Source organism: Sapajus apella, unplaced genomic scaffold (assembly GCF_009761245.1).
Source record: "Sapajus apella isolate SASKATOON/1434 unplaced genomic scaffold, GSC_monkey_1.0 scaffold136, whole genome shotgun sequence".
Taxonomy (NCBI): domain Eukaryota; kingdom Metazoa; phylum Chordata; class Mammalia; order Primates; family Cebidae; genus Sapajus; species Sapajus apella.
The window spans coordinates 2,150,152-2,171,433 of NW_022437076.1; the positions used below are offsets into that span (position 1 = coordinate 2,150,152).

The 21,282-nt window shown below is 62.0% G+C and overlaps 2 protein-coding genes across 5 annotated transcripts; both read left to right on the top strand.

Annotated features, from left to right (window-relative positions):
• Positions 1-367: 367 nt before the first annotated feature.
• Positions 368-12,593, top strand: WDR81 (WD repeat domain 81). Of its 2 annotated transcripts, XM_032263510.1 has the most exons (10): positions 368-4,266; positions 5,500-5,607; positions 5,854-6,044; positions 6,166-6,356; positions 6,998-7,163; positions 7,242-7,407; positions 8,099-8,788; positions 9,697-9,842; positions 10,159-10,338; positions 11,413-12,593. In XM_032263510.1, exons 1-10 carry the CDS (start codon positions 612-614, stop codon positions 11,731-11,733), a joined length of 5,814 nt encoding a protein of 1,937 aa, XP_032119401.1. In that variant the 5' UTR covers positions 368-611; the 3' UTR covers positions 11,734-12,593. The 2 variants fall into 2 exon arrangements, 1 of the variants encoding a protein (XP_032119401.1); XR_004264323.1 differs by lacking the exon at positions 11,413-12,593 and having other exon boundaries at positions 375-4,266; positions 8,099-8,745; positions 10,159-10,287.
• An 899-nt stretch (positions 12,594-13,492) lies between these two features.
• On the top strand, positions 13,493-18,824 carry SERPINF2 (serpin family F member 2). Of its 3 annotated transcripts, XM_032263514.1 has the most exons (9): positions 13,493-13,818; positions 13,934-14,035; positions 15,274-15,322; positions 15,438-15,476; positions 15,593-15,655; positions 15,943-16,144; positions 16,946-17,089; positions 17,236-17,439; positions 18,439-18,824. In XM_032263514.1, the coding sequence occupies exons 3-9, from the start codon at positions 15,278-15,280 to the stop codon at positions 18,795-18,797; spliced, it is 1,056 nt and encodes a 351-aa protein (XP_032119405.1). In that variant the 5' UTR covers positions 13,493-13,818; positions 13,934-14,035; positions 15,274-15,277; the 3' UTR covers positions 18,798-18,824. The 3 variants fall into 3 exon arrangements, with proteins under 3 accessions (XP_032119405.1, XP_032119403.1, XP_032119404.1); XM_032263512.1 differs by lacking the exon at positions 13,934-14,035; XM_032263513.1 differs by lacking the exon at positions 13,493-13,818 and having other exon boundaries at positions 13,825-14,035.
• The last annotated feature ends 2,458 nt before the right edge of the window (positions 18,825-21,282 follow it).

The window sequence follows — 21,282 nt, forward strand, 5'->3', positions numbered from 1 at the left end:
CCAAACTCAGTCTCAAACAAAAACCAAAAAACAAAACAAAACAAAACAAAAAAACCCGCAGAAGTCCCGGTTGTATCCGTGGTTGGGCGGGTAGCACTTTCCGTAAAGGCTGGCATCTCCGGGCACAGCCTCCCCGACCCGTGCGCCGGCGCGAGCTGGAGGGGGCAGGGAGGGGTGGGAAGGCGGCGCCACCCTCCGCCGGGCCGGCTGGAGGTACCGGGAGACTCGCGCGGCCCCGGGAGGGCGCGGACGCAGCCTGGCGGAGCAGCGCGAGGGGGCGCGGGCAGGAGGCGGGGTCCCGCCCCTGCCCAGGGAGCCACGTGCGCTTGTTTCCGTGCCGGGGCGGTCACGTGACCCGCGTCAGCTGACCCGTCGCGGCGGAGCCCGGTGCCCGCGCCCGGCAGCCTCTGCCCCACCGCGCCCGGAGCGAGCGCAGGACCCGCGGAGGGTAAGCGCGCCCCGCCCGGCCCTGTGCGTCGCCGGCTCCCCGCAGCGGCCCCGCAGCCGCCCCGCGCCCGTCCCAGCCCTGCCGGCCTGGCACCCCGGAAGCCGTCGCCAGCAGCGCCGTGGCCGGGCTCAGCCCCGCGCTGCCCCCGGGCGGCCCGGAGGAGATGGCCCAGGGGAGCGGGGGCCGGGAAGGCACCCCGAGCACCCCGGCCAGGGGCTGGTACCCGCTCCCAGGCCCAGACATGCGGGAGCTGCTCCGGAGCGTGGAGAGGGACCTGAGTATCGATCCCCGGCAGCTGGCGCCGGCCCCGAGGGGCACCCACGTGGTGGCCCTGGTGCCTGCCCGCTGGCTGGCCAGCCTCCGCGATCGCCGGCTGCCCCCGGGCCCCTGTCCCCGCGCCGAGGGCCTGGCAGAAGCGGAAGTCCGGACTCTCCTGCAGCGCTCGGTGCAAAGGCTGCCCCCCGGCTGGACGCGCGTGGAGGTGCACGGGCTGCGCAAGCGGAGACTGTCCTACCCTCTGGGCGGGGGCCTGGCCTCGGAGGACGGGCCCTGCGGCCCCGAGACCCTCACGCGCTTCATGCAGGACCTCGCTGCCCAAAATTACCGCAACCTGTGGCGCCACGCATACCACAGGTACGCGGAGCCCTACAGTCGCAGCCCTGCGCCCTCGGCAGCCCCTGCCTTGGAGTCAGTACGGCAGGCTCTGCAGAGGGTCTACGGTTGCTCCTTCATGCCAGTGGGTGAAGCCACCCAGTGCCCATCACATGCCAGAGAAGGTACCTGTCCCCCTCGGGGCGGCCCTGCTTGCCCCAGCCTTTTGCGAGCTGAGGCCTTGCTGGAGTCTCCGGAGATGCTGTATGTGGTTCACCCTCACCTGCCGTTCTCCCTCCATGACGTGGTCACCTTCAGCCCTGCCAAGCTGACCAACAGCCAGGCCAAGGTGCTGTTCATTCTCTTCCGTGTGCTGAGGGCCATGGATGCCTGTCACCGCCAGGGGCTGGCGTGCGGGGCCCTGTCTCTGCACCACATCGCGGTGGATGAGAAGCTTTGCAGCGAGCTGCGGCTGGACCTGAGTGCCTATGAGAGGCCCGAGGAGGACAAGAGCCAGGAGGCCCCCGTGGCAAGGGGTGAGGCGGGCAGGAAGTCTGAGGAGGAGCGGACAGGGCAGTCTGGGCCACCCCCCAGCCAGGAGGAACTTGGCGGCCTGGTGCTAGACTGGGTGCACGGCCGCATCAGCAACTTCCACTACCTCATGCAGCTGAATCGGTTGGCGGGCCGGAGGCCGGGGGACCCCAACTACCACCCCGTGCTGCCCTGGGTGGTGGACTTCACCACGCCGCACGGGCGCTTCCGAGACCTGCGCAAGTCCAAGTTCCGTCTCAACAAGGGGGATAAGCAGCTGGACTTCACCTACGAGATGACGCGGCAGGCGTTCGCGGCAGGGGGCGCGGGTGGCGGGGAATCCCCCCACGTTCCCCACCACATTTCCGACGTGCTGTCAGACATCACATACTATGTGTACAAGGCTCGGCGCACTCCTCGCGCAGTGCTCTGCGGGCACGTGCGGGCGCAGTGGGAGCCGCACGAGTATCCGGCCAGCATGGAGCGGATGCAGAGCTGGACCCCCGATGAGTGCATCCCCGAGTTCTACAGCGACCCCTCCATCTTCCGCTCCATCCACCCCGACATGCCCGACCTGGACGTGCCGTCCTGGTGTGGCTCCAGCCAGGAGTTCGTGGCCGCCCACCGAGCCCTGCTGGAGAGCCGGGAGGTGTCCCAGGACCTGCACCACTGGATCGACCTCACGTTTGGCTACAAACTCCAGGGCAAGGAGGCGGTCAAGGAGAAGAACGTGTGTCTGCACTTGGTGGACGCCCACACGCACCTGGCCAGCTACGGGGTGGTGCAGCTCTTCGACCAGCCTCATCCGCAGCGCCTCGCTGGGACTCTTGCCCTCCTACCGGAGCCTCCACTCATCCCCAGGCTGTTGATCGAGACCATCCAGGAGACCGAGGGCCGGGAGGACCCGGGACAGCTTCCAAATGGGGTGGGCCGGCCAGTTTTAGAGGCCACTCCCTGTGAGGCTACCTGGGCCAGAGACAGGCCAGTGGCAGGAGAAGAGGACTTGGAGCAGGCCACAGAGGCTCTGGATTCCATTTCCCTTGCTGGGAAAGCAGGGGACCAGCTGGCCTCCTTCTCCGGCCAAGCAGCCCCTGGCCTTCTGTCTTTCTCGGTGGCTTCAGCCTCTCGTCCAGGCCGCAGGAATAAAGCTGCTGGGGCAGACCCCGGGGAGGGTGAGGAGGGGAGGATTCTTCTTCCCGAGGGCTTCCACCCGGTGCAGGCCCTGGAGGAGCTGGAGAAAACAGGCAACTTCCTGGCCAAGGGCCTCGGGGGCCTGTGGGAGGTGCCTGAGCAGCCCCGGGGCCGGCCAGCCATCCTGCTGCAGCACCTGTTCCACAGGGACATGCAGGCGCTGGGCATCCTGTTGGCGGAGATGGTGTTCGCCTCCAGGGTGCGGACGCTGCAGCCCGATGCACCTCTGGGGGTGCGCTTCCAGGCCGTGCGGGGACTCTGCACGCGCCACCCCAAGGAGGTCCCTGTGTCTCTGCAGCCCGTGCTGGATGCGCTCCTGCAGCTGAGTGGCCCCGAAGGCCCCCTGGGAGCAGAGAGGGGCAAGCTGGACCGCCTGTTCGAGTACAGGCCTGTCTCCCAGGGGCTGCCCCCGCCCTGCCCGGGCCAGCTGCTCAGCCCCTTCAGCTCCGTGGTTCCCTTCCCGCCCTACTTCCCCGCACTGCACAGATTCATCCTCCTGTACCAGGCGAGGCGTGTGGAGGACGAGGCGCAGGGGCGCGAACTGGTGTTCGCTCTGTGGCAGCAGCTGGGCGCGGTGCTGAGTGACATCACCCCTGAGGGCCTGGAGATCCTGCTGCCCTTCGTGCTGTCACTCATGTCCGAGGAGCACACGGCCGTGTACACTGCCTGGTACCTGTTCGAACCGGTTGCCAAGGCACTGGGCCCCAAAAATGCCAACAAGTACCTCCTGAAGCCTCTCATCGGTGCCTACGAGAGCCCCTGCCAGCTCCACGGCCGCTTCTACCTGTACACCGACTGCTTCGTGGCCCAACTGATGGTGCGGCTGGGGCTGCAGGCCTTCCTCACTCATCTGCTGCCCCACGTCCTGCAGGTGCTGGCAGGCACGGAGGCCTCCCAGGAGGAGACCAAGGACCTGGCGGCGGCTGCCGAGGACGAGGAAAGCGGGCTGCCCGGGGCCGGGCCAGGCTCCTGCGCTTTCGGGGAGGAGATTCCCATGGATGGGGAGCCTCCCGCCTCCTCGGGCCTGGGGCTCCCGGACTACACATCTGGTGTCAGCTTCCACGACCAGGCTGACCTCCCTGAGACAGAGGACTTCCAAGCCGGGCTCTATGTAACTGAGTCTCCCCAGCCCCAGGAGGCTGAGGCTGTGAGCCTGGGCCACTTGAGTGACAAGAGCAGCACTAGCGAGACCTCCCTGGGCGAGGAGCGGGCTCCAGACGACGGGGCTGCCCCCGTGGACAAGAGCAGCCTCCAATCAGGCGACAGCAGCCAGGACTTGAAGCAAAGCGAGGGCTCAGAGGAGGAAGAGGAGGAGGACGGCTGCGTGCTGTTAGAGGAGGAGGAGGGGGAGCAGGAGGAGGTCACCGGGGCATCTGAGCTCACTCTGTCCGACACGGTGCTGTCCATGGAGGCGGTTGTGGCCGGCAGCAGTGGGGGAGACGGGGAAGGACAGGAGGAGCCGCTGCCAGAGCAGTCAGAAGGCAAAGAGCAGAAGATCCTCCTCGGTGAGTTCCCAGGTCTGGGGGTGTCGGCCAAAACACCTCCTACTTCTCCCTGCACCTTTGTAGAGCACCTACTCTGTGCCACGCAGTGGATCGAGCCAGGTGTACCTGCAACACAGATGCAGGCCTGCCTTCACACAGCTCACACCCAGCGGACGAGAGGCTGCAGTGTAGATGGTCTTAAGCATGTGTGTTACGTTAGTGCCATAAAGAACACGGCTGCGTTCCTACCAGGGAGTGGAACTTGGTGCTCTTCAGCTGGGCAAGGTGGCTCACACCTGTAATCCCAGCACTTTGGGAGGCCGAGGAGGGAGGTTCATTCGAGGTCAGGAGTTTTAGACCAGCCTGGCCAACATGGTGAAACCCCATCTCTACTAAAAATACCAAAGTTAGCTGGGCATGGTGGTGGGCACCTGTAATACCAGCTACTCCGGAGGCTGAAGCAGGAGAATAGCTTGAACCCGGGAGGAGGAGGTTGCAGTGAGCCGAGATCACGCTGCTGCACTCCTGCTTGGGTGAGAGAGTGAGACTCTGTCTCAAAAAAAAAAAAAATTAAAAATTAGCCAGCTGTGGTGGTAGGTGCCTGTAGTCTCACCTACTCAGGAGGCTGAGGCGGAGAATCGTTCGAACCTGGGAGGCGGAGTTTGCAGTGAGCCGAGATCGTGCCACTGCACTCCAGCCTGGGCAACAGAGTGAGACTCTGTCTCAAAAAAAAAAAAAAAAAAAAAAAAAAAAAGCAAAGCTGCTTTTCCGTCTGGTTTTCGGGGGTCAGAGCAGGCTTCTTTAAACACAGAGACAGTTGAGGTTCAAGCAGGTGTCGGAAGTAGGTAAGAAGGCAAAAAAAAAAAAAATTCTGAAGGTGAGGGAACAGCGTGCTTGAGGCTGTGAGGCTGTTATGTTCCATTTAAGAGGAGAAGCAGGGAAAGGCCAGTAAGGGGAGACTGAGGGAGTGGTGGGAAGAGGCTGGAGGGAGGGAGCCAGGGCCGGCCCGGCCTTGTTAGGGAGCTTCGGAAGACCCACTGGCAGGAAACGTGCTGCCCGTGGTGTCTGAGGCGGGGAGGCCAGGCCTGGGCAGCTCTGCCGCTCTTGCGTGGAGGGGGTGATGTGGGGCCGCTGCCTGGGCTGGGCTCTGGGCACAGCTGCGGCCGGGGTGGTTGAGTGGGGTGCCGTGAGGCGGGGCGGCAGGGGTGGTGAGCCCTGCTATCTGAGGTGCTCAGGGCCTGCTCCCGCTCCCAGATACAGCCTGCAAGATGGTCCGCTGGCTGTCTGCCAAGCTTGGCCCCACCGTGGCCTCCCGCCACGTGGCCCGGAACCTGCTGCGCCTGCTGACGTCTTGTTATGTTGGTAAGGAGGCCTGTGGTCGGTGCTGGAGACGGAGCTTCTCCCAGGCCCTCTGCCCATCTCCAGCCCTCTCCAGCGGGGATCCCTCCCAGCCCTCCCCTCCTGGGTCCCAGTCTGTAAGTGGCCGCCTTGGGTAGGGCAAGGGCAGACCACAGGCTGGAGGGAGCTCACGAGGCTAGCACAGCTCTGCAGGGCCAGCTCCTCCTGCCCGCCACTGGCGACTCAGGGCTGCTGGGCCTTCCTCGGCAGGGCCCATGCGGCAGCAGTTCACCGCCAGCAGTGGTGACAGCCCCCCACTGAGTGCCGGCAACATCTACCAGAAGCGGCCGGTGCTGGGCGACGTGGCGTCGGGGCCAGTGCTCAGCTGCCTCCTGCACCTGGCGCACCTGTATGGGGAGCCCGTCCTAACCTACCAGTACCTGCCCTACATCAGCTACCTGGTCAGTTGCTGGCTGGGCAGCCCGGGGCTGGGAAGGCCGAGGACCTGAGGGCCAGCCCGGGGCCTCTGGGGTCCTGGGGGTCCGTGGGGCTGCCTGGCCCTCATCTGCTCGGTGGCCCTAGGTGGCCCCAGGGAGCGCCTCAGGCCCCAGCCGACTGAACAGCCGTAAGGAGGCAGGGCTGCTGGCCGCGGTGACGCTGACTCAGAAGATCATTGTGTACCTCTCGGACACCACGCTCATGGACATCCTGCCCCGGATCAGCCACGAGGTCCTGCTGCCCGTGCTCAGCTTCCTCACGTCCCTCGTCACGGGGTAGGCCCTGCCCCACCCGATGTAGGGGAGCTGCCCAGTGGAGGGGCTTCCGGGAGGGGCTGGGAAGCATAGGGGAGAGGAGCCAACACTGGGCGAGGTGGCATGAGTCCTGGTTTTGAGCCCGGCTGTGTGACCCTAAGCAAGCCACACCCTTTTCCTGTGCCTCAGTTTCCTCATTTGGTTTGGACCAGTTGGTCTTTGAGCTCGTTTCATTTAAAGCTTTTGATATGGCCGGGTGAGGCGGCTCACGCCTGTAATCCCAGCACTGTGAGAGGCCAAGGCAGGAAGATTGCTTAAGTCCAGGAGTTCAAGACCAGCCTGGGCAACAAAGTGAGATCTCATCTCTAAAAATATAGGCCAAGTGGATCAGTTGAAGTCAGGAGTTTGAGACCAGCCAGGCCAACATGGTGAAACCCGGTATCTACTAAAAATACAAAAAAAATTAGCACCTGTAGTCACAGCTACTTGGGAGGCTGAGGCAGGAGAATCGCTTGAACCTGGGGGGCGAGATCCCACCACTGCAGTCCAGCCTGGGCGACAGAGCAATATTCCATCTCAATCAATCCATTAATAAAGGTTTTGACAGATTCTGGTCACGTCCTGCAGAGCTGGGGGCTGGAGCTCATGAGCTCTGTCTCCAGGTTCCCAAGTGGCGCCCAGGCGCGGACCATCCTGTGTGTGAAAACCATCAGCCTCATCGCACTCATCTGCCTGCGCATCGGACAGGAGATGGTCCAGCAGCACCTGAGCGAGCCGGTGGCCGCCTTCTTCCAGGTCTTCTCTCAGCTGCATGAGCTTCGGCAGCAGGTGCGCGGACCTGCCAGGCAGGGCGGGCCGGGGCGGGGCCGTGGACCTGGCTGACCCCTCCGTGTGTCTTGCTTACAGGATCTGAAGCTGGACCCCACAGGCCGCAGCGAGGGCCAGCTGCCAGAGGTGGTCTTCTCCGATGGGCAGCAGCGGCCTGTGGACCCCGCCCTGCTGGACGAGCTGGAGAAGGTGTTCACCCTGGAGATGGCGTACACAATCTACGTGCCCTTCTCCTGCCTGTTGGGTACTGCCCCATCGAGTCCCCTTGCTCAGCCTTTGTGGCTGGCTCCTCCCTTGGGAGGCCCTGTTCTCTGCCCTTCCCCCAGAGTCCACAGTGGGTTCTAAGCAGTTTTTTGGGTGAGAGCAAAGGGATTTGGCCTTACACTCCTACCCCCCAAGGGGACATACAAACAGGGACTGGGCATTAGCCAGCAAGAGAGGCCCAGGAGCCGGCCTGCAGCATCCCTGGGGAAGGCAGGAGGGGCAGGGCGGTGGACTGGTGGTCTCTGGGAGTGGGCGAGATGGAAGGAGTGGCCTCCTGTTTCCGAAGCTTCCCCTCTGGGCCTGCCGAGTGCTGTGCTGATGGGTGCAGGGTATCAACTCCCCGGAGGGGACCAGCAGCCCTGTGGTTAGACGTGTGATCGCCCTGACACTGAAATCTAAGCTTTCGGGGGGCAGTGCCCCACCTGTCTCGTTCCGTGTTCTATTTCTAGTGCCCAGCGCGGCACAGCACATATAGAAGACGCTCATGTGTATATCACAACAGAATGAACCACATTTCACCAGGGAGGAAGCAGGCTCAGAGACAGAGTTACTTGCCCAGAGTTGCACAGCCAGTACCTGCCCCATCTTCTGTGGTTCCCGAGTCCTCGGATGGGTGATGGCCGCCGCCTGCCATCCTCCCTAATCTCGGAACTTCTACCACTCCCATCCAGGTGACATCATCCGGAAAATCATCCCCAACCATGAGCTGGTTGGGGAGCTGGCGGGGCTGTACCTGGAGAGCATCAGCCCGAGCAGCCGCAGCCCTGCCAGCATGGAGCCCACAGTGCCCAGCACGGGCCCCGAGTGGGACCCCCAGGGCGGACGCTGCCCCCAGGACGACGGCCACTCAGGGACCTTTGGGAGCGTCCTGGTGGGGAATCGCATCCAGATCCCTGCTGACTCTCAGCCCGAGAGCCCCGGGCCGCTGGGCCCCATCTCGGGGGCAGGCGGCAGGGGCCTGGGTGGCGGGAGTGAGGACAATGCCCTGAAGCAGGAGCTGCCGCGGAGCGCCCACGGGCTGAGTGGAAACTGGCTGGCCTACTGGCAGTACGAGATCGGTGTGAGCCAGCAGGACGCCCACTTTCACTTCCACCAGATCCGCCTGCAGAGCTTCCCGGGGCACTCCGGGGCTGTCAAGTGTGTGGCCCCCCTGAGCGGCGAGGACTTCTTCCTGAGCGGCAGCAAGGACCGGACCGTGCGCCTCTGGCCGCTGTACAACTACGGGGACGGCACCTGCGAGACGGCCCCGCGCCTGGTCTACACCCAGCACCGGAAGAGTGTCTTCTTCGTGGGCCAGCTCGAGGCCCCGCAGCACGTGGTGAGCTGTGACGGGGCTGTGCACATCTGGGACCCCTTCACAGGTGAGCGGGCCCAGCTGCGGCCTGTTGTGGGGTTGCTCCTGCGGCCCCCAGGCCTCTGGGAAGCGGGCCCGGGGGTGGGGGTGTTTTGGGGTTGCTCCTGTGGCCGCCAGGCCTCTTGGAAGAGGGCCCCGGGGTTGGGGACGTCATGCCCCGGAGTCTGCCTAGAAGAGCAGTTAGGGCTCAGAATCTCTTCCGCTTGGGTCTGCGTCACTCCACCGGCTTAGCTGCTGAGTGGCCCTGAGCGAGGTCCTGTTGCTGAAGCGTCCGCTGCCGTCTAAACTGAGAGCTCACGGAGGGTTTTGGCTTCATGTGTGGCAGATGGCATTTATTTCGCCAATGGTGGCTTATTTTTTGGCGTCACCATAGGGAGAAATAAGGTTAAAAGGGGGGAAGGGGTAGTGTCGGGGCAGACAGAGGGAGGGGGCACCGGGTCAGCGGTGCTGTGCAGAGAGAGGAGGTTGCTTTGGGGATGGGAGCCTGGCCAGGCCGTGGAGGCAGGAAGGAGGGAGGGTTAAGAAACATGTTTAGGCCAGATGTGGTGGCTCACGCCTGTAATCCCAGCGCTTTGGGAGGCCAGGAGTTCGAGACCTGCCTGGCCAACATGGCGAAACCCTGTCCTTACTAAAAATACAAAAAAATTAGTGGGGCCTGGAGGCGAGTGCCTGTAGTCCCAGCTACTTGGGAGGCTAAGGCAGGAGTATCGCTTGAACCTGGGAGGTGGAGGTTGCAGTGAGCCGAGGTTGCACCACTGCACTCCAGTGTGGGCGACAGAGCAAGACTCCATCTTCAGCATTTCTTAAGGCTCCCTGGGGGCTGGGAGGCAGGTATGGGGTGAGCTGGGGGGTTAGAAGCAGCGGGAGCTCTCCCAGCAGCTGCTGGCCCCAGATCCACTGGCCTCTCCTCCCCAGGGAAGACCCTTCGCGCAGTGGAGCTGCAGGACAGCCGGGTGCCCCTGACGGCGGTGGCTGTCATGCCCGCCCCCCACACCAGCATCACCATGGCCAGTTCCGACTCCACCCTGCGCTTTGTGGACTGCAGGAAGCCTGGCCTGCAGGTCAGGGGGCATCCAGCGCCCTGAGCACTCCCCTGGTTCTCTGGGGACCTGGCAGGGAGGAGAGACTCCCCAAAAACGGAAAGCCAGGATGTTGTTGGGGCATTAGTTACTTTCTCTTTGGTGCCAGCTCACCCGCAGCGGCACCCCCTGGGGGGCAAGACCCTGGCCTGTGAGGGGGGTGGGGTTCTGGGCTTGTCCTGCCCCTCCATGAGGGTCCCAGCTCAGGCCTTCCTGCCGTGTGGGCTGCGGTGGTGAGCAGGGCCTCGGGGAGTCGGGGTCGGAAGGTCGGGTGTCAGCTCAGCCGTCCTCTTTGCAGCACGAGTTCCGCCTGGGCGGTGGGCTGAACGCTGGGCTTGTCCGCTCCCTGGCAGTCAGCCCCAGTGGCCGGAGCGTTGTGGCCGGCTTCTCCTCGGGCTTCATGGTGCTCCTGGACACCCGCACAGGCCTGGTTCTGCGAGGCTGGCCAGCCCACGAGGGGGACATTCTGCAGATCAAGGTGATGGGCCGGGTCCTCTTCCCTTACCGCCCAGCCCCCGTCCCTGTCCCATCATCACCCCTGCTTGGGGCCTGCTTGCCTGGGGTCAGGCTCCAGCCGGTGTGTCTTATATACCTGGTGGAAGACGATGGGCAGGAGGGAGGAGCAGGTCTCGAAGCTGGGGCCTCGGCAGGCAGCAGGCCGTGGGGGCGGGAGCCATGGGGGCTGAGCTGACCCTGCCAGATGTTCTAATGAATAACCCTTGTCCATATTTGTCTTGTTAGGAGGATCAGGGGTCAGGCCCCGTCCGTGACCCAGTTCAGGTTAAATAAGCTCAGCTGGGAGGCTGTTTACTGCCCGCAGACCACTGAGCAGAGTCCACGGCCTGCTGGGCCGCCTTGGAGAGGGCAGGGGCACACCTGGGCATGGGGATCCTGCCCCGCCGCCTCCTCCCCTCCCTTGCCCCCCACCCCGTTCTCAATCACAGGCCTCAGGGAGCTGCTCAGGGACGCCCAGGAGGGGAGGAACAGGGAGGATTTCTGCAGGCAGCTGGGGCTTTCCTTCCAGCATGGCTGGAGGCCAGGTGACATGTGTGGCCCCGCTGAGAGCAGGCTGTGGCTGGCTGCCTCCTGGGGCCCAGGAGCCTCGAGTTCCAGGGACCTCTAAATTCTAACTTTCCAAGAGCGTGTCAGAAGGCTCGGGTCAGCCTGGGTGTTAATCCCGGCTCTGCTGCTTCCTGGCCCCGTGACCGTGGTGTGGTTACGTCACGTCTCTGAGCCTCAGTTTTCCTCTCTGTAAAATGGGGACAATGGCCACACCCACCGCATAGGGTTGCTATGAAGGTCACGTGTGGTCACGTGCTCGCTCAGCACAATGCTTGTACGTAGCTCTCAAGCTAGTGTGACCACTGGGGTTACTGATGCTGAGTGTATTCAAATGAACCAGGCTGAATATGGCATGGGAGGGTGGCAGCCTGTCACCCACCCAGGACGGCCTGTCTTCCTGGAGAGACTGCAGAGGGAAATGAAGGCCTCGGGGCTCCGGGGTGTGCAGAAGGACCCGGGCCTGGGCTGAGGCTCCCCTTTCCTGGGACAGGCGGTGGAGGGCAGCGTCCTGGTCAGCTCCTCCTCTGACCATTCCTTGACCGTCTGGAAGGAGCTGGAGCAGAAGCCCACGCATCACTACAAGTCGGCGTCCGACCCCATCCACACCTTTGACCTGTACGGCAGCGAGGTGATCACTGGCACCGTGTCCAACAAGATCGGCGTCTGCTCCCTGCTGGAGCCGCCCTCCCAGGCCACCACCAAGCTCAGCTCCGAGAACTTCCGCGGCACGCTCACCAGCCTGGCCTTGCTGCCCACCAAACGCCACCTTCTGCTGGGCTCCGACAACGGGGTTATCCGTCTCCTGGCATAGGCTGGGGCCAGAGCTGGCCAGGCAAGGGTGGGGAAGGCATCCCCCGGGGGGCGAACCCTTGCCCTGTTCCCCAGCAGCAGCTCCCTCCAGGGAGGCCCTGGGCCCCACACCCTTGGTGCCCACATGGCCTGCCAACCAGGGCCCCCAAATGGGGTTGGGGAGTCCTGGCCCCTGAATCGCCAGAGCCAGCAAGGATGCCAGAGGGGTCTCATTCATGGCCTGGGGCACACTGCTCCTAGCAAGCGGGCAGTAAGAGCAGGAGGAAGGACAGCCACCTTCACTTCTCCCCAGCTCTGCCCTCTGGTCCATGTGAGGACAAGGAAACTCGGCCCTGCCCGGCCAGTCTCTAGCCCCTCAGCCCCTGCTGGGCGCTCTCTGCCCCGTCCCTCCAGGACGGCTCTCTGCCAGCCGCCCCAGTCCAGGGTGCTGTTGGTGCTTGGATTCCAGCCTGAGGAGGCTGGCCACAGTCCAGGAGCTAAGCACCTTGGTCTGCGGTTCAAGTGTCCACCCATCCAGGGCCTGGCCAGGGTGGGACCAGGAGGGGAAGGAGGAAAGAGAAGGTGCCCTCTGCCAGCGGCCCTTGGCCTCCAGGAGTGAGCCCATGCCTTGCCTCCCACCCCTAACCACAGTGTTTGTGCCTTGACCTGAGGAGGCAGCCTCTGGGCCCTGAACCCCTGCTGGGCTCTGTGACCCTGAGGGGAGGGGTGAGAAGAGCCATCTCTGCACCTCGGGTCTCTGCACCTCAGCCTCACATTCAAGAACAGAGCTGAGGCCTGGGGTGGCGCCTGCTGCCTCCTCACAATTTGCAATAGATGTAAATATGACCAATAAATCCTTTGGAAGGGCCATGGGATGAACTGAGGCTTGTCTCGTGTGTTTTCCAAGAGATGCAGCCTCACCGTGTACGTGGCCCAAGCCGGCCTCCAACTCCTGGGCTCAAGCGACCCTCCTGCCTTGGCCTCCCAAAGTGCTGGGATTACAGGTGTGAGCCACCATGCCCAGCCTGAGGCTGATCTCGATGGTGGGGTCAGGGTGGGGCAAGGGGAGACCTGGCGGTGTCCAGGGCAGTGAAGAGCCACCCATGGGGGTGGGAGGCAGCCTGAACGGCATAGGCTGCGAGCCTTCTGGTTCACAAAGCCCACCCAGGCGCGTTTCCAGGATCCTCACTGTGGGGTAGGGGAAAGAGACACTGCTCTGGGGAGGCAGGACACTGAGAGAGGTGACCCCTCCCATTTCTCCTCCCTCACCCCTGCCTTCCAGGCTTGGTCTGAAGGCAGCCAACTTGGATCTGGGCTTGTAAGGTGGGGGAGGGCGCCCCGTCCTGGGTCTGTAAGGCGGGGGTGGGCGCCCCGTCCCGGGTCTGTAAGGTGGGGGTGGGTGCCCCGTCCCGGGTCTGTAAGGTGGGGGTGGGCGCCCCGTCCCAGGTTAGTAAGGTGAGATGGGCGCCCTAATCCCAGGTTTGTAAGGGTGGGGGGTGGGTGTCCTATCCTGGGCTTGTAAGGTGCGTGTCCCATTCCCGGGCTCTCTGCATAGACTCCTGTGGCTTCCCTGGTCCCTCTGTGGGAGCAGGAGGCAGCTCTTGGGAGGGGAAAGGACACTCAACATGAGGATCTGGATGTGACTCAGCGCCGCTCTGTGTCCTTGGCCAGATCACATGGCCTCTCTGAGCCTGAGTGAAGCAGGGATGATCCACGCCTCGTGGGGTCTCTGGAAGGCTCAGCACACTGCCGGGTTCCTGTGCCTTCCGGATCTGCCCCCTCGGCCACCCAGGTCCAGCCTCTTCATCTCTCTCCTCCTGAACCTCCTTCCAGGCTCACATGGGACCCAAATCCATGGGGTCCTGCGTGGCTGCCTCAGGGTCACACACCTGGGGGGAAAGGGGCTTCTGGCTTCAAGATCAATGTTTAACCGGATGTGCCAGTCAATGTTTACCAGAAGAGAACGCACTCTCTACGGGGTTGGCTGAGAGTAAAGGTCCCGGTGGGCGGAGGGGTGGGCCGGGCCGGCTGGAGCCCGTGCAGAGGGCGAGGAGCACCCAAGTGGGGCCAGAGGAACTTCGAGTGCGGCAGCAAGGAGCCCGCAGAGGTACGGGGGAGGTGGGTGGCTTGGCCTGCTCCCCGGGTGGCAGAGGAGGCAGGGAGCCGCCTTCTCCTCTGAGGGGTCTGGGCTGGATTGATTCAGGAGGCCTGTCACTCCCCAGCCTCCTCTGGCAGTGCGGAGCCAAGGCGGGGGCTCCGGGAGGAGTACCTCTGGGACCTGAAACACTGGAGCCTGTTCTCGGCAAGAAGATTCAAACGCCCAGGTCCGAGACGGGGCCTGGTCAGAGTGCTTGTGTGCGATGAGGGTGGGGCCAGGGGCCACAGAAGGACCCTCAGAAGGATTGGCCCCAAGATGGGGTGGGGGGGTGGCTGCAACACCTGCTCTGGCTTATCCTCCTGAGACCCCACCCCTGCCCTTCCCAGAGCCAGCCTGGTCAGGGTCAGGGTCAGCACAGGCGGCTCTGGCCGGAATCATTCATTGGGCTCTGCTGCTGGGTCAGAAGGCAGCTCTCCGGCCGCCTGGACAGCCCTGCTGAGACCTCAGGGCCTCACAGGTATGTCCAGCCTCGTGGGTGAGACCTGAATGGCCTGAGAAGACTGGCTCAGAGGACACAGCAGGGTGGGCAGGAGCTCTGGGGTGGAGGCTTTAGGGCAGGCTTCCCGGAAGAGGCGGCCTTGAGCCAAGCCAAATCTAGCCACTGGCGGGTGCCAAGCCTTGTACTCACAGTTTACAGAGACAGCCTTGTTTTATCTTCATTTTTTGAGACAGAGTCTCACTCTGTTGCCCAGGCTGGAGTGCAGTGGCACGACCTTGGCTCACTGCAACCTACACCTCCCGAGTTCAAGCGATTCTCCTGCCTCAGCCTCCCGAGTAGCTGGGATTACAGGCTTATGCCACCACGCCCAGCTAATTTTTGTATTTTTAGTAGAGACAGGGTTTCTCCATGTCGGCCAGGCTGGTCTCGAACTCCTGACCTCAGGTGATCCATCCGCCTCAGCCTCCCAAAGTGGTGGGATGACAGGCGTGAACCACCGCGCCCGGCCACACAGACGGCCTTATTTTGGTCCTCACCGAGCATGTGAGAGGACTGAGGGACTCAGGCCACCATTTTAAAGGTAACACCAAGCCTGGCGGGGTTACGGGGAGTGCCAAGGTCCTTTGCAAGGGGTAGTCTGGATTGAGACGCAGGTCTGCTGCACAGTGTGGGGCCTAGAAGGAGGGGAATATTTGTGTTTTGCTATTTCCCTCCTATTAACCAAAACACCTTCAGTGCACGAAATGTGAAAGACCAGAAACTTAAAAGGGGGAAGGAACTGGGGAGGGCTGTCCCGCCCCACAGGAGGGGGAGCCGCTGCGCGTGTGTTGTTCTGACTCTGGAACCTGCTTCTTCCCTTTGGCGCTCGTGACTCGGGGCTTGGCCGTGTCTGTGAGTGTGTGGGTAGGAGTCCCTGGTGGGCGTGGGGACGGGAGATGGGAACAGACCTTCTGTCCCCGCCACAGGAACATGGCGCTGCTCTGGGGGCTCCTGCTGCTCAGCTCCTGCTCTGTGGTGAGGCTGGGCTGACGTCCAGGTGGGGTGGGCAGAGGGGGAGAAGAGGGGCGGTGGTGTGGAGGGAGGGCTTGGCTCCCAGGGGGCCCTCCTAGCCTCACCCCTTTCTCCACAGTTCTCCCCTGTGAGCGCCATGGAGCCCGTGGACCAGCAGGTACTGGGGAGTGAGGAGCCCGTGTCGGGGGACGGCCCCGGGGTCTCACCGGTGGGCTGGGCAGGGTGCGGCCCTGTGGGGAGGGTTGCGCTCCAGCTGCTTCCTCCGTTCTGCAGCTAACTATAGGGCCGACCCAGGAGAGGGTGCTCCCGCTTACCTTCCTCAAGCTGGACAACCAGGTACGACCAGGTGGGGCTGGAGAAGAGTGGGCGGGGCCAGAGGGAGGTGGCCGCAGCAGCAGGGCCGGGGGCTGCGGGGCGAGGCCAAGGCTCTGGAATCTGGAAGCTAGGAGTGTCAGAGGGCGGGGAGGACCAAAGGCGGGGTCCAGGCCCCAGAATGCCAGTGCCCTCCGTCGGACGCCCCCTCTCCCCTCGGGCTGGGACCAGGCCCTGCTGTCCTCAGGACCTGCAACACAGAACCCGGAGCTGACCCCTTGACCTCCCTGCCTCCTGATCTGCCCCCGCAGGAACCTGGTGTCCGGACTGCACCGAAGAGTCCAGCAAGAGACTGCAGCGGAGACCCCACCCCACAGCAGACCCGCAGGCTGGCCCGGGCCATGACGGCCTTCACTGCCAAGCTGTTCTCCCTGGTGGCTGAAACCTCCACCAGCCCCAACCTCATCCTGTCACCCCTCAGTGTGGCCCTGGCACTGTCTCACCTGGCACTAGGTACCCTGGCACCACTTGTCCAGACCAAGAGAGATGGGAGGCTAGTAGGAACATGGTACTCCAGGGGTTCTCCAAGGGTGCCTCCTCTACCAGGTCACCTGGCTGCTGGGTTAAAAACTGCAGATTCCCAGGCCCCCACCTGTCGGTCTGTGTGCGTCAGATCTCAGGGACTGGGCAGGGGAATCTGCTTGTTTACAAGTCTTTCAGGTGATTTGTTAGTTTGTCTGGGCAGAGTCTTGCCCTGTTGCCCAGGCTGGAGTGCAATGGCATGATCTCAGCTCACTACAACCTCTGCCTCCCGGGTTCAAATGATTCTCCTGCCTCAGCCTCCCAAGTGGCTGGGATTACAGGCACCCACCACCACGCCTGGCTAATTTTTGTATTTTTAGTAGAGACGGGGTTTCACCCTGTTGGCCAGGCTGGTGTCGAACTCCTGACCTCAGGGGATCCACCTGCCTTGGCTTCCTGGAGTTCTGGGATTATAGGCATGAGCCACTGCGCCTGGCCTCTCCTGGTGATTTTTACATGAGAGTTTGATAGCTGCACTCTCTCCCATTGTGCTGGAGGGTCTTGCTCTGGGAAATGGAAGCCCAGAGAGGGAAAGTCACTTGCGAGATGTGAGGTCACCCAGGCTGTCAGCCAGGGGGGAGAGACTCAGTCATGCAGAGCAGAACCGTGGCTGTGGGAGGGCGGTGTGTGGTCCTGTGGGCGTGCTCATCACAGGTATGCAGGAGGGACTGGAGTGGGCAGTGGGGGTGAGAAAGGGCCCAAGCGGGCCTCAGCCAGTGCACTGCCCTCCAGGTGCTCAGAACCACACGCTGCAGAGGCTGCACCAGGTGCTGTATGCCGGCCCCGGGCCCTGCCTCCCCCATCAGCTGAGCCGCCTCTGCCAGGGCCTGGGCCCCAGCGCCTTCCGACTGGCCGCCAGGATGTACCTGCAGAAAGGTGGGTGCTGAGGCCGGGGAGCTCCCTCCATCCTGCCCTGGGGTGGAGGAGGGCGAGAGACAGGGGCTGGGCCTCTGGCAGCAGGTAGGAGCATGGCTGGCCGTGGAGCCTGAGTCCCAGGGACAGCCTGTGCTCCCTGTGTGCAGGATTTCCCATCAAAGAAGAGTTCCTGGAACAATCAGAACGGATATTTGGTGCAAAGCCCGTGAGCCTGACGGGAAAGCAGGAGGATGACCTGGCAAACATCAACCAGTGGGTGAAGGAGGCCACGGAGGGGAAGATTCCGGAGTTCCTCTCCCAGCTGCCGGGAGACACGGTGTTGCTTCTCCTCAATGCCATCCACTTTCAGGGTGCGCTCCTCCTCCTCACACATCCCCCACCCGGCATCACCCACCCCGCAGGCCGAGCTGGGATGTGCAGACCTGTTTTTCTTTTTGAGACAAGTCTCACTCTTGTTCTCCAGGCCAGGAGTGCAATGGTGCGATCTCAGTTCACTGCAACCTCTGCCTCCCGGGTTCAAGCGATTCTCCTGCCTCAGCCTCCTAAGTAACTGAGATTACAGGCGCCCGCCACCATGCCCAGCTCATTTTTTTGTATTTTTAGTAGAGATGGGGATTCACCATGTTGGCCAGGATGGTCTCAAACTCCTGATCCAGGTGATCCACCCGCCTTGTCCTCCCAAAGTGCTGGGATTATGGGTGTGAGCCCCCGTGTCCGGCCCCCCTTTCTTTTGAGGCTGATCCTCGCTCTGTCACCCAAGCTGGAGTGCAGTGGCACAATCTCGGCTCACAGCAGCCTTCGCCTACTGGGTTCAAGCTATTCTCCTAAGTAGCTGGGATTACAGGCATGTGCCACCACACCTGGCTAATTTTTAGTAGAGACGGGGTTTCACCATGTTGGCCAGGCTGGTCTTGAACTCCTGACCTCAGGTGATCTGCCCACCTTAGCCTCCCAAAGTGCTGGGATTACAGGTGTGAGCCACAGCGCCCGGCCGTGCAGGCTTTGTTCTTAGGGTCCCCTTTCTCCTCTGTCTGGGCCATGAGGCAGGTTGTGTCTGGGTGTGGTGGGGGCGGGTGCCCAGGAGCCAGATGAGGTTGTCCTAGAGGGAGTACCTGGGAACAGATGGTCTGAAAAGACCCAGGGGAGATTCCTGGGGGCATTGCTCGGGTCGGGGGAAGCATGAGCCCAGATTTCAAAACCCCGCAGGAAAGAGACCTCAATCCACTGGATGTCACTGGCATTCCCTGGGATCTTGGCCTCCACCACTCTCCACCTCTTGAATGGGTGCTGGGTGGGATGGGCAAGGGGCTGGGCCCCATCTCCATGACCCTGCCTCTGCCTGGTTGCAGGTTTCTGGAGGAACAAGTTTGACCCAAGCCTCACCAAGAGAGGCTTCTTCCACCTGGACGAACAGTTCACGGTGCCCGTGGAGATGATGCACGCCCCCAAGTACCCGCTGCACTGGTTCTCGCTGGAGCAGCCTGAGATCCAGGTCACCCCCGGTTGTCCCAGCAGGCTGGGCCTGAGTGCTGGGAGGCGGGGAGGGGAGGGGACAGGCTGTGGAGCTCGTACAGGGCTGGGTGGTTGGTGCCTCACCTTCCTTGCTGCCACGTCCCAGGGGCAGGCAGTTCCAAAGGGTTCCACATCCCCCTCCTACACGGCAGGAGGACTGAGGCTCCAGGCTCTTCAAGGTTCATTAATTCAATGAAAATATAGGGGGCATTTGCTGTGTGCTAGACACTGTTGTAAGCACTAGAGTTTTTGTGGAGCATGAGGGAGGCCAGGCCTCTGCTCTTAGGAGGGAAGATCCACGGGGCAACAGCAAACGTCCATCAACACAGGAATTCCAGACGGTGGAAGCGCTATGGAGGGAAAGCTGAAAGAGAAGGTGATTTTGGCCCAGAGCGATGGCTCACGCCTGTAATCCCAGCACTTTGGGAGGCCGAGGCAGGTGGATCACAAGGTCAGGAATTCAAGACCAGCCTGGCCAAGATGCAAAACCTCGTCTCTACTAAAAATACAAAAATCAGCTGGGCGTGGTGGTGCGCACCTGTAATCCCAGCTACACGGGAGGCTAAGGGAGGTGAATCACTTGAACCCGGGCAGCAGAGGTTGCAGTGAGCCAAGATCGTGCCACTGTACTCTAGCCTGGGCGATAATGAGGTCAGGAGTTTGAGACCAGCCTGACCAACATGGTGAAACCCCGTCTCTACTAAAAATACAAAAATGAGCTGGGTGTGGTGGTGGGTGCCTGTAGTCCCAGCTACTCAGGAGGCTGTGGCAGGAGAAATGTTTGAACCCGGGAGGCAGAGGCTGCAGTGAGTCAAGATTGTGCCACTGCACTCCAGCCTGGCGACAGAGCGAGACTCCGTCTCAAAAAAAAAAAGCTGGCCTCGAACTCCTGACCTCAGGTGATCCACCCACCTCAGCCTCCCTAAGTGCTGGGATTGCAGGTGTGAGCCACCACAGCTCGCCTTATTTAGGTAGTTTAGAGTGGTCAGGGAGGATTCTTTGAGGAGGGGCACTGAACTGAGACTCAGGTGACCATTGTTGATGAGGGTTTATTCAAGGCCCTCACACAGTGTCCTCAGAAGGGAAGATCTGATTGGATTGGATCTCCTGCATCCTGCGTGGAACATTCTGATTGCATACACTTCTTTTTTTTTTTTTTTTTTTTTGAGACTGAGTCTCGCTCTATCCCCAGGCTGGAGTGCAGTGGCGTGATCTCGGTTCACTGCAAACTCTACCTCCCAGGTTCAAGCGATTCTCCTGCCTCAGCCTCCCGAGTAGCTGGGACTACAGTGCCACCATGCCCGGCTAATTTTTGTATTTTTTAAAGTATAGACCGGGTTTCACCATGTTGGCCAGGCTGGTCTCGAACTCCTGACCTCAAGTGATCTTGCGTTGGCCTCCCAAAGTGCTGGGATATTACAGGCCTGAGCCACTGCGCCCGGCTCTGATTGGATAAAGTTCTGTGCCGAGCTGTCTCAAGTGTCGCCTTCCTTCCCTCTAGCCTGACTGTGGTCCCCTTGGCCTGGGCATTGAGCCCTGGGCGGGACAGTTGTGGCTGAGATGGCAGTGTTTGTTAGCTTCACAAGGCAAGTGTGACGCAGAGCATGGCCACTTCTGCAGGGAGGAGCGGAAGCCACCCCGGCAGCCCTCCTGGGAGGGCCTGGGGGCGAGCGGGGCCTGGGCAGAGTGTCCTGGCTTCCCTCCAGCTCACTGTGGAAGGTCTGATTCACCACCTCACCCGCCCCTCTTTTCCCGCTTCCTTTCCCTCCACGCCGTGTCCTGAGCACCCTTCCTTCTGCTTCCTTTTCCCTCCACGCCGTGTCCTGATCACCCTTCCTTCTGCTTCCTTTTCCCTCCACGCCATGTCCTGATCACCCTTCCTCCCGCTTCCTTTCCCTCCACGCTGTGTCCTGATCACCCTTCCTTCTGCTTCCTTTTCCTCCACGCCGTGTCCTGTGCACTCTTCCTCATGCTCTGTCTCCTTTCCCTGACGCCTCCATCTTCGTCTTCCTCAGGCCCTCTGCAGGCAGGCCCAGACAGCCAGACCCCATGCTTATCCTCCTGTGGGTGGGGGTTGTGCACACAGGCACTCTGCCTGGAACCCAGGGAGTCACAGCTGTGGGACGCCCTCGAGCCCTGTGGTGCCTGCACAGCTTTCACTGCAGAATGCCTCCAAACAAAATCCTAATGGCCGGGCACGGTGGCTCACGTCTGTCATCCTAGCACTTTGGGAGGCTAAGGCGAGCAGATCACGAGGTCAGGAGTTTGAGACCAGCCTGGCCAACGTGGTGAAACCCCATCTGTACTAAAAATACAAAAATTGGCCAGGTGAGGTGGTGGGCGCCTGTAATCCCAGCTGCTCAGGAGGCTGAGGCAGGAGAATCTCTTGAACTCTGGAGGCAGAGGTTTCAGTGAGCCGAGGTCATGCCACTGCACTCCAGCCCACTGACAGAGCAAGACTCTGTCTCAAAAAGAGAGAGAAAAAAAGAAATCTTAAGCCAAATCACAATATATATACACAGCTGGCTGGGAGCAGGTAAAGAGAGAAACCCACATGTATTGAGCGCTCTCTATGAGATAGACACTGCTGGAAACTTTTTTTGTGTGTGTGAGACGGAGTTTCACTCTTGTTACCCAGGTTGGAGTGCAATGGCGCGATCTCGGCTCACCGCAACCTCCGC